The 11683-nt window shown below is 43.8% G+C and overlaps 1 protein-coding gene across 3 annotated transcripts; it reads right to left on the bottom strand.

The window, feature by feature from the left end:
- Window positions 1–772: 772 nt before the first annotated feature.
- On the bottom strand, window positions 773–10620 carry DCSTAMP (dendrocyte expressed seven transmembrane protein). Of its 3 annotated transcripts, XM_033155728.1 has the most exons (5): window positions 10512–10620; window positions 9751–9807; window positions 7170–8550; window positions 2397–2723; window positions 773–920 (listed from the first exon to the last, which is right to left on the bottom strand). In XM_033155728.1, the coding sequence occupies exons 3-5, from the start codon at window positions 8193–8195 to the stop codon at window positions 837–839; spliced, it is 1437 nt and encodes a 478-aa protein (XP_033011619.1). In that variant the 5' UTR covers window positions 8196–8550; window positions 9751–9807; window positions 10512–10620; the 3' UTR covers window positions 773–836. The 3 variants fall into 3 exon arrangements, with proteins under 3 accessions (XP_033011619.1, XP_033011618.1, XP_033011617.1); XM_033155727.1 differs by lacking the exons at window positions 9751–9807; window positions 10512–10620 and having other exon boundaries at window positions 7170–8229; window positions 8317–8620; XM_033155726.1 differs by lacking the exons at window positions 9751–9807; window positions 10512–10620 and having other exon boundaries at window positions 7170–8620.
- Window positions 10621–11683: the final 1063 nt, after the last annotated feature.

The raw sequence follows: 11683 nt of genomic DNA, 5'->3' as shown, positions 1-11683 counted from the left end.
GGTCATACTTCAGGAGTGTCAGTGTTCCGGACCTTGCCAGTTTTGATTGCCATCCCAAGACAACTGGGTCAGCCCTTCATTAATTTTTCAAACTGCAGCTGATCTGGTTTAGGGGATTTTTCCCTACATCAAATTCAACATCTCATTCCCTTTAAAAAAAAAAGAAAAAAAGAGGAAGTCCTGCATTTTTAGAATGTGGGTGGAATGGGTGAGTCATAGGGGCATTTGTATATGCAGCGTCATTGGTGTACACAAGGATGGAGTGAGTTTGTGTGCGTGTGCAATGAGGTCACAGCACCACTAGAAGCATCATTAGGAAAGAAACCCAGTAATCCTAATTGGTTCTGAATAACTAAAACCCTTCGTTTCAAATTTGCATCGTTCATGTTGAGTCAAAAGCTAGAGTTCTTTCATCTGTGCAAAATAAAACATGAAGTGGAAGGTGGCTGGAGGGACTGATGACACTTGGGTGATGACAGATACACAGTGCCAGGCCGGGGGGGGGGGGGGACACAAATCCAGCTACAGAAAAGAACATTGGCAAAGATCAGACAAAGGCAGCAGAAAAGAAAAGAGAAAGAAAGCAAAGAATTCTGAACTCTCCTACTAGAAGATGCAAGGGAGGAGGCAGATACCGAAAGAAATATGTGAATTATGCAGTGGTATCACTTAGGGTGTCAGACCAACAAGTCTGTACAGCTTGATGACTTCAAAGCTGAATGACAAGGTGAGATTCAGAGGTTAAAAGTGAATGAATGTAAGAAAAATCAAATGCATCAGACCGTTTAATCACTTGTAAAACCATGGATTTCTTCATAGAGATTTCCTTTGCATTGTTAAACGCTGCCGACTTTTGCCACCTCTGTTTGTTTCTTCCTGGAACTCCTCATTGCCCCAAGGATTGGGAACCAGAAATGTAACTGAGGAAGAGAGGAAATCTAGTTATATTTACGAGTGAGTGCCTACAATGAATTTGCAGGTGCCCTCCCTACCATCTTTCTCTGTCCAGAACAGGAATTGGGGGATAAATTCTTACGCTGCTTCTTTCCTCTCTGAAGAAGTGGGGGCAGGCAAGTGGCTTAGCACCCTTCTCAAGCAAAGATGGTAGCTGAAGATCCACTCCCCTTCATCCAAATACAGTTTGGTACAGTGGTACCCCGCTAGACGAATGCCTCGCTAGACGAAAAACTTGCTAGACGAACGGCATTCGTCTAGCGGAAGCTGCCCCGCAAGACGAAAAAGTCAATGGGGCTGCTTCGCAAGACGAAAAATGTTCGTCTTTTTTTTTCGTTTAGCGGAGCGCGGCTGTCATTGCCGCTTCGCTAGACGGAAAAACCGCTAGACAAAAAAATTCGCAGAACGAATTATTTTCGTCTAGCGGGGCACCACTGTATATATAGTTGACTCATAACTTGCACACATTTAACTTGTGTGATTGCAGCTTTATGCACTTGGTGACCAATCTCAAACGCATGCAAGTCTGACGCCTTAAAAACTTCTTCCGTGCCAGATTTTCCTGTGCAGAAAGAGCTTTTAATTTCACATAATTTCTCTGGGAAGGTATCACAAGATCTTGCAGGGCTGTCAGAGATCATGCAGGAGCCTCCCAGAGCTAGCATGAGAGACTCCCAGAACAAAGCCATTCTGAGTACAAGCTTTCAGGTGGCCACTAATTTGGAAAAGAAGCAGGAAGGAAAAAAAGCCCAAGAAAAACAACCTACAAGAAATTACTCCAAGAGGAATCAACGAGGGGCAAATAGGTTGCCTTTCTATCTGTCACCTCTCTCTACCAATTCAGTGCTGTTGCTTTACTCCCAACACATCCTTCCTTTGAGGGAAAAGGAAATTTCTGGACCAGTGGCAGGGGACTGCTGTGTGGGCCTAATTAGGGCCTGTCAGGCCATTTTGGGCAAACCATGTCCACCTTTACTGCACCTGCTGCTGTATGCAGCATCTGGCATTGGAAAGCAAGCTGCAAATGAATAATTGGGAAAGGCCTGCCTTCCTTTGCAGTCATGGATTGAGTTTGAAGTCTATCCCTGCTGTGGTCAGAGGCAAGCCCTTGTGTCTCCAGTTCCAGAGTCACAGCAGGAAGTGGGGTTGTGCAAACAGCACCTGAAGTGAGTCCAAGCATTATTTTCACAGCAGATGTGCTACCAGAATAGCGTGGGATGTTTGGCTTCTATGGTAGTTAATAAAACGCATTTTTTAAAAATCAAGATTTCCCTTGCTCCACGTACGGGCAAAGGGAGTGGGCATTGGCAAATCATCACCATTGCCAGAAACTACAGATAGGCTTGCGCTCTGACTCTGGCTTCAGTTTGGTGGCTTCTAGGATCAAGCTTTAAGATTTAGCTTCCAAGCTGGCCCCACATTCCATGCTGTTTGCAACTTACCATTGCAAACGAATTCAGCTTCCTCTTCTCATTCCTCTCGGGGAGCTTTGATCTTCTCTTTAGTAATTTTGAGTGCAGGTACTTTATCCGTTTCATGTCTGTGCTAGGATAGAATGATGTTGCCACTAGGATTTTAAGTTGCGTAAATGTAGAGACGCACAGCCCAAGCACTGTTAAAAAGAAGATGATGACACCCAGTTGGATCCAAGTTGCTGAGTGGGGAACATTTGGTCTGGGAATACAGGCATGCTCAAAGAGAGGGCTGCTGAAGGAAGTCTTATTGTCCACAATCTCCCCATGGTTGAATATGAATTTGTCGGAATTTTTCTGCACAAGAGAAGTGAAAGAAAAATATTAAAAAGAAGTTGGCGTGAGCATTGCTTCCTCCTATGAAATACCTGATGCACGATGCTTCAAAGTCAACAAAGCAAAAGCATTTCAACTCAGCAGTGAAATTCCTTCCAGGGTCTCTGTGTGTTTCAAGTCTTCTACTGGATATTAACAGTCGCTTAACTACTGAGTCAAACCTGCTCTAGGCAATTGCTTAAACCAGTAGGGTCCCTTTGACAACCAGCTTGCAAGAGATGTGCGATTTGGAGAATGCTTAAAGGAATGCTTAAAGCATCATCATACACAGTAAGTTGAGACGGCATTAGGTAAGGATGTAAGAACCGTGCTGGATCAAACCAAAGCTCTGTTTTTTTCAAAGTATAGGGAACCTTTAGCCCCCTAAATGTTGCTGAACTGCAACTCCCATCATCCTTGGATCCTGGCCGTGCTTGCTGGTGTGGATGGGAGTTGTAGTTCAGCAACATCTGGAGGCAAAAGGTTCTCCACACCTCGCCTATTCAAACAGCCACCAGTGGAGAACCAGATGCTTATTGGAAACAGACAACAGGACATTGAGACACAAACCCCCACACAGCACCCACCCACCCATCAATCCCCAGTGGCATACTCCTCTTTCAACCTGGAAAGTCCTATAGGTATCTTAAAGATTTCCCCTTGGTAAACTTTACCTCTATAAATTTCCCTAATGTCATTTTGAAACCATATTAAGTGTGTGTCCATCGCCACATCCTGTGGCAGTGAATTCTGCAGGTGTGTGATTTGGAGGCAGGGGGGAGGAAACCTGGTTCAACTTCCTTCAAAAGGAATGAGTAACAAATGAGTGAATAAATATGAATGGGTTTGTTTTCACTGTCCCATTCATATCTCATTTGCCTAGAATGCACTAGACATTACAATATTCCAGTGAAGAAATGGCAGCTGTCATTGTGGGCTGCATTTCCCCTTACTCCATGCCTGGGAACACATTTGGAAACCAGAGAAACTGTTGGGTTTCGGGCACACACCTCAACCTTTCACTCACAACCACATGTGTGCGCACACACTGGAAACATAAACGCAGTACAGCCACACAAACACAGGCTTGAAAAAAATGTATTGGCTACAAATGATGGTTTCCAATGCACTTAATCTGTTAGCGCAAGGATTTGCAATTCACACTAGACCTTGCCTCTGCTCCTCCACTTGCAGGCATCCCACATCCTCCCCCAAATGTGCTCTGGAGGGTTGGGTGAACCCTAGAACAGATTTAGTGGGTGCACACACGGAGAAGGGACTTTACATTGCACAGGCAAACACCCTTGCACTAACATTCAAAGCACTACACTCAAAGGCTTCTTTCATGCATAATTTTAATGGGGGTGGGGGGGGGCAAATGGTCCCTATGGGCCTCAGAGAAGACCTTTGTGGGTGTACCCATGAGCACCACTTTATGACTTGCACCCTGGAACAATATAGCACTTGGGGCATTCTGGGGAACCTCCCCAAAAGCAACCACCACCACAAGAGTAATAGGGCACTGCTAACTCCATCACACCATATTGCAATATCTGGTGGGCCACAGAGCACTGGATTAAACGGACCCTTGGTTTGATCCAGCATGGAAATTCTTCCACGAATATCATCCAGCCAACCTGGTGCCCTCCATATATTTTTGACCACAACTCCCCTTAGTCTGAGCTAGCATGGAGAAACGTTAGGGATGAGGGAACATGTAGTCAAACAACATAGGAACTATAGGATTGTAGAGGTGGAAGGTACCTCTGAGGGTCATCTAGTCCAACCCCTTTGCATTGCAGGAATCTCAGCATGCGGTACCCCCATCCAATTGGAAACCAGACCGGACCCTGCTTAGCTTTGCAAATGTGCTAGCAGTTTAACTGCCGCACCACTACATCATCCAGGTTCGTGAAGCCTGCTCTAGACTTGTGACCCAAGTCTGCAAGAATTTGCTAGATAGTTTAGCGCTGGAAGGCTTGCACTCACTTTAAACACACCTGATACCTAGTAGACATGCCCTTTCATATTGATATATAGTGGCTGCTTCTGGTTGCTCAATGGAGATATATGGGCACTTCGCCTATGCCCAGAAGCACTCTTTGTTTATCACTTCACATGCCCCAGTCCTGACAATTGGCATTAAAAACTGCCTTCTGGGATCAAAGAGTTACCTGCTCCAGTTGCCTCAAATATTTTCTCAGACATTCTGGTGTTACCTTCAGTCAATGCAGCAGAAGGTGTGCAAGCAGAAATGTATCTGCAAGTCCTAATTTGGGGAATGGGGATTGGGCACGGGAGGGCAAAGCGTATCTTTGCTCTGTGGCTTTGACTGCTCCCTAAGATGTACTGCATGGGGAACATTTGAGATAGCAGTCACTGGGAATAAATGCACACACATACACAGAGTTTTTGCCTTATTTCCCCTTTGGGGAGTAAATTACCTGACACACACATGGGAGGCAGCAAAGGAAATTTCATTGTCCAATCACACAACAGCAGGTGTTATTTAAATCCCTTCCTGTTTTGTTGTAATTGGAAGTTAAGCACTAGTTATGTTGCTGAACTCAAATACCCTGCTCTCTGGAACACCTAAGATTCTTATAATTGCTTCTTGGATAAATGGTTTCTTTAGGGGAGAGAGGAAAGTTGATTGCTCAGCACAACCAGCTCTAAGAGGAAGTAATGGGAAATTCACCTGCTGAGGAGCAAAAAATTCAGCGCAAAAGGAAAGAACTTGGGCTGTACTGCGAAAGCAGACAAATGTGGATGTCTATTAGAAATACTTTAGTTCTTGAGGGTACCAAGGGAGTGTATAAGATATATAACAGAGTTCTCGGGATCCCATTTTGCAAGCTGTCCCATCTATTTCTTTGGAGTCTATTGGCAAGGGGGGGGGTGTATCTGAAGTGCATTTCCTCCAGTGAAAAACTTAAACCCACAAGTAGTTACTTCACAGAACCAGTTTGATGAGATAGCAAAAACAAGATAAAATTATCACATTGAGGGAAGATCATCTGATAGCATATCACACAAGTGAGGGTTGACTCTGGCCAACCTTCCTGCATCTGCAGAAAAAAATAAATAAATTGGCTAACCCTTTCTATGAGACCTCAATGCTATTTTTGCCCAAAGTCAACCCAAGTATTCTGCTCCTCCATCTCTGCATCTGCACTATATGGAAAAAAAATAAGCTCTAATTCATTAACCATATCTTTAGAGCATCCTTTCCCAACCTTGGGTCCCCACGTGTTGGACTACAACTCCCATCATTCCTAGTTAGCACAACCAGTGATAAGGGATGATGGGAGTTGTAGTCTTAACAACACCGGAGGACCCAAGGTTGAGAAAGGATGCTTTAAAGGAAGGGTTGTAACTCAGTGGCAGAGCTTGCAAAACATAACAAAACCTTTTATGCAAAAAGTCCCAGGTTCAATCCCCCTCATTTCCAGCTAGAGAGCTGCAGTCAGTTCAGTGTTGGCAATATTGAACTAGATGGACTACTGGTCTGACTCAGTATAAGGCAGTCCTTCCCTCTCAGTTCCAGGTTTGAGGGGGTGGCGAGCAAAGTGTCATCCGGTGGGTCTCCTCTTCTGCCAGCTCTGGAGGTTCAAATCACAGGAGCAGCACTAGGCAGCTGGGTCTAGCCACCTGTTTAATTTCCCCAAAAGCCCTAGAGCTGGGCTGAAGGTATTGTGGGAAATTAACATGGCAACTAGAAAATTGGGGGGGGGGGAGAATAGGCAGAGCAACAGCAGCAGCTGCACAGGAGTTTCAGGTCCTGATGCCAGCCCTGCATTAGCCCCATAGCACTATCCCCAAACACCTATTCTGAGCTTGAGGATAATTCCCTCTTGTTCCTGAATGGCAATCAGTTCAACCTGGCACGCTATAACATAGGGCAGATAAGTATGAATCCCCAATGCATCAGCTGACGGGGTTAGATAAGCAGAGGGGTCCTTCTGCCAAGCTCTCCTGGCTCAGCAGGCCACGTACCAACCTTCCCCTTCTGTCAGACCTAAAAATGATTCAGCAGCCGGTCATGGAAATCTTGTATCTTCCCATGCCATGTTACTAGTAATCTTTTAAACTGGAAATGACAGGGATTGAACTGGAGGTCTTTGGCCTGCAAATCATGCTTGAGCCTTTGCTGCAACAAGACACCCAAAAGAGGCCTCCCAAATTTTGCACTTCTGTTTCCTCTGGCCATACAGAACACCCAGCATAACCAAAGTTCCGATCTGCCTTTTGCTGTTTTGTCATTGTTTTATACATACAGACTTTTTAAAGCCTGTGTCGTTCCACCACCCAACCTCATCTTAAGGCCTTCTGCGCTGTGTTTTAGCATAAGTTTACTCTGCAGAAAACTTGTATCTAAAGCAATAAAAGCCCAGGAAAAGTGCTGTTAACTATAGCTAAGGTACTTACATGGTAATACAATTTCAAATGGACCTCTAGCTCAGGGAAATCTTGGAGATGCTTGCTCACTGAAAAAATGAGCCAGTAAAGCAAATAATCTACTGCTGCAAAGAGAGCCCAGATGCAAAGGTTAGCAAGCACAGGGAGAAAAAAGCGTGCCGTGCATTTCCTTTCTTTCCGGGTCTGGCAAAAGGATGGAACCATTGTGTATAGCTCTCTTTCTTCTTTGCTGAGGGGAAGGGCGCAGAGCTTCCTTCGCTGCCGCTGCCGCTCATCGTAGCGAATAAACGATTTCGTAATGTAAGTGTTCTTAAACTTGATGTTGTGGGGACTCAGGAATTTCCTCATGAAGTGTAATGTCCCAAGAACGATGAAAAGAACCCCCAGCAGAGGAAGCACTTTCTTGCCCAAGTAGGGCTGTAGGGCTAATATGGAGGAGATCTGCCTGGCAACATTCTGGATGTGGAGCCTCGTCTCACTCAACCTCAGCTTCAAGCCTTCGTCCGAAACGGCGTAAGACACATTCAGCTTGTCCTTCACTGACACAACGTCTTTGAACGGGTTGCCCAAGATCTTGCTCTGATTGTATATCCACCGAATTGCTTTGATGTAGTGGCCGAGGAAGGAGAAACGCTGCGACTGAAGGATGCAAGTGATGCTATCTACCAGCTGATTTAGGTTGTGGAAAATGTTTTGGATGTTGCCAGCCACCACCACCCCAGTCCCGGCAGCGATCAGGGCATTCCTTCCTTCACGCAGACCACAGGAAAGGAAGAAAAGCGCAGCAAAGCATCGCAGGTGCCTGGACAGAAACAAACCCATGGAAAGGGCAATCCAGAGGAACGTGGGTGCGACTGCAGAGAACGTGGGGTAGTCCACTAGGAAGGAATACCCTGCTAGGAACAGGAACACATTCACCATCAAACTGACGGAACTGCAGATCGCAAACAGGCACAACCAGCCCTTCCAGCCAGACTTCTTTTCGCCCACAAAATGTGTCCATATGTGCTGAGCAAATGCAGCAAAAGAAGTCATTTTCTTCAAGGGTCTGGAGATCCAGTAATGGTGACTGGGGATGGAAACAGATAGATACCAAATTTATTTCTTAAGCAATCTATGGAGATTATGCTTTATTCCTCAAAACTGAAAGACCTACCAGCACAGTTTTCATATATATCCAGGCGATCTGCACTAATGGCACGATATCAAGCTAATTTCAGCTAAGCAGGAGCTGAATAGGCAACTGACACCTTGGAGGCAAGAAAGGAGCACTACATCCAGGGCATTTTGATCTTGCATGATGATTCCTCAGACTGTCTGAATCTCTTCTCCTTGGGGCCTATCATGGGAGTTCACTGACCCTTTTCGAAGGGGTGGCTGTACCCTGCAGCTGAATGGATGGTGCAAATGGCTGTTTGGTTATTCTGCCACTTATCCAGGTTGTTGTGCAGTGTAAAAAGAAATAAACCAGAAGGGATTAATTCAACACAATACATTCAATAGTAAAAAAAATTAGCCATATTTCCTACTTCCAAATGCCACTGGGACAATCAGTCCATCTCTTTTTATTATAAAATAAATGCATTTAAGAGACATCAGCTACATGGTTTATATTTCACCAAGCAACACAACTCCAGCTTTCACTTGTTACTTGGCTCCTATTGTTTCCACATAGCAAGTTTTCTCTAAAGAGGCAGAGCTGATTTATATGCATATTAGATTTTTTAACACAACACAATCAATCAGATTCTAATTAAATAAGATAAACTTTTCCAATATTGCCCTGTAATGAGAGTCTGTTGCCTTAACAAATATTATTTCATACGGATAACTTTATCTTTTGTTTTCAGCTCAGACACAGCAGGTTCCTAGGAAGTAGGGTAGATGTTTATACAGACACAGATCTTAAGATTATTAATATACTTCCCATTTGTGGGTTTTATGTGCCTGTATTACTATCTGCTCTTGCTCCAAAACAGAGATGAAGGAAGAGTAGGAATTTTGCAAAAGATTACACCCTGGAAATCAATGGACCTTGGAGAACATCTTTCCCCCAAACCATCTCTCCTCCCCCCACCCCACCCCAATTGCCTGTTCAGAGTATCTTTAGTGAAGGAGTTAATAATAGTGGTGGGCTGGAACACCACATTTTTCTGTAAGCCCTGAGACTATAAGAAGGTGCTCCAAACCCGGGAAGCCCATCAACGCCTCTCTCTTTTGTCCTTAGCTTTGACTGAAGGCTAAACTAATTTACATGGCAAATCACAGTAAAGGCAGCCATTTAACAAGATGGTGTCCTCCTGGTTTCAGTACAGCAAATGTCCCTAAGGTTTTCTCCCTCTGTTCTTTTATATGCATTTTCTACCTGTGGCGTAAGTCAAAACCCATGACAAGGTCTTAGTGGTGGCTCCTTATTTGTGAATGCCCTTCCTAGTGAGGTGCATCTGCCTGCCACATTAACAACTTTTAGGAGGGATTTTTCTAAAGTTCCTGTTCACCCAGACATTTGATGGCTGAAATACACTGTTTACAGCAACCTTCACACTAGCCTGTATGCACTGGTGGTAACTTGTCTTGAACAAATAGTTACCCATGTTGCTGCTGCTCCCCTGAATGTGTCCAAAGGCAAATGTGCTTCCCCAAGGTCCTGCAACAGGCAAAAACAGCCTCGTTGGCCAAAACATAAACATTCTCTCAGCCCCTAATTAATCATGCAATCCTAAGCACACTTACTAATAAATCAGTCCGATTGAGCCTATTGACTTATTTCAGAGGCAACTTCATTTGCATTGCAATGCATGCCTACAATCCTATATATGCTTACTTAATAATAAGTATATTGACCATATTGGAACATATAGGTTGGGACTCTTAACACCAGTATAGGAAAAGTGGGGACCAGGAATGTTACTCTATACATTTCTGGCAGTACCTTGATGCTCAAATATCTTTTTGGTGAAGAAGAATCCTGGCAATATATGTATATGTATCTGTTATGTATTTGTAGGTGTGGGTTAGGGTCTGTGTTGTGCTATGAAAATGCTAATAAATTCTTCATAAAAACAAATATCTTTTTGGAAAGGCTACTTGATGATGCACTCGGCAAATCCAATTTGTAATGGATATGATGCCGATACCTTAGATCCTTTTGGTCCCCTGCATTGAGACTTCTGAATATTCTTGCACTGCCTTCCTTCTATTTATTCATAGCTGGACTCAGCTTTGTACCCTGTAACCAGCAGCCAACATTCTTCTTGTTTGTTGTTATTGATTAAAACTATATTATAAAACAAACCACATTAATACTCATTTGCAGCCTGCTTAAAAACACAATTCTCAAGATTTACTTACAGATTCTCCTGCAAGGCACATTACGATTTTTTCATGGAGTGGTGCTTCTTGATTGTGCGGGGAAGCACTGACTAGTGCTGCAAAGAAGTTTATGCTGAATCACCCCAGCCATTCAACCCACCCACCCACCTAATGCATCAGACCATTCTGAAATGGTTCTTGTTTTGATGACAATAAATGTGACTGAAACAGAATGTGGGTAAAATGGGGAAGTTATTTGCATTAAGAACTGTGGCTGATCTAGGTAAAATTCCTTGGCATAATGAACTCCACTTACAAATAAAAGATGATGTTCAGAGTGGCACATGAAGGTGGGCAAATCCACCTCTGCTAGGGTAAGGGAGAATGCTAAAAAATATTTATCATTACTACCTCACTCCCTACACCTTGCACAGAATAATACACTCTTGCCACTACGCTGGAGAGGCTGTGAGGAGTAGGGTACATTTTTTCACATGTGGTGGTTGTGTCCAGATTTTGCTGCATTCTGGAAAGATGACTTCAAGGAAATTAACAAAATTACCTGTCAATCCCCCCTCTCTGATCCACAACTGGCATCAACGCATATATTTGACGGGCAGACTATGTCAGTGATGTATAAAGATGTGGTGGCCTTTCTTCTTACTGCTGCACGACTTGTGATCGCCAAGAACTGCTGTCTGCCTTCTTTCCTTGCTGGCACCACGAGATCTGGAATTTGACAATGATGGAGAAGTTAGCACAGAGACTCAAGGCATTAAGTAAAGGAAACTCAATCAGATTCCAAGATACATCTTTATTGCATTTATTTATTGAGACTTCCCCACCCCCTTCGAAAGCGATGGGAATATGAGTAAGTAAACACTTCTGATAAATGAATAGGGAAAAGAGAAAAAGAACATTACTCAGCAAATGGTTTAGATTATCAGCAAGCTGGAAAATCTATTTAAAGGTAAAGGGACCCCTGACCATTAGGTCCAGTCGTGTCCGACACTGGGGTTGCGGCGCTCATCTCGCGTTAATGGCCGAGCATGACAAAGCCACTTCTGGTGAACCAGAGCAGCACACGGAAATTAGTTACCACTAATTATTAATAGTTTTGAATAAGAGGAACATTGTGGTTGTCTTTACCATCATATATATTGGAATAACAGGAACTGCTTAAGAATTGCTAAAGAAAAATACATTGAATT

Source organism: Lacerta agilis, chromosome 7, assembly GCF_009819535.1.
Source record: "Lacerta agilis isolate rLacAgi1 chromosome 7, rLacAgi1.pri, whole genome shotgun sequence".
In the NCBI taxonomy this organism is placed as follows: Eukaryota; Metazoa; Chordata; class Lepidosauria; order Squamata; family Lacertidae; genus Lacerta; species Lacerta agilis.
Note: the sequence above shows the minus strand (reverse complement) of the source record. Positions and strands in the feature narration are given on the sequence as shown.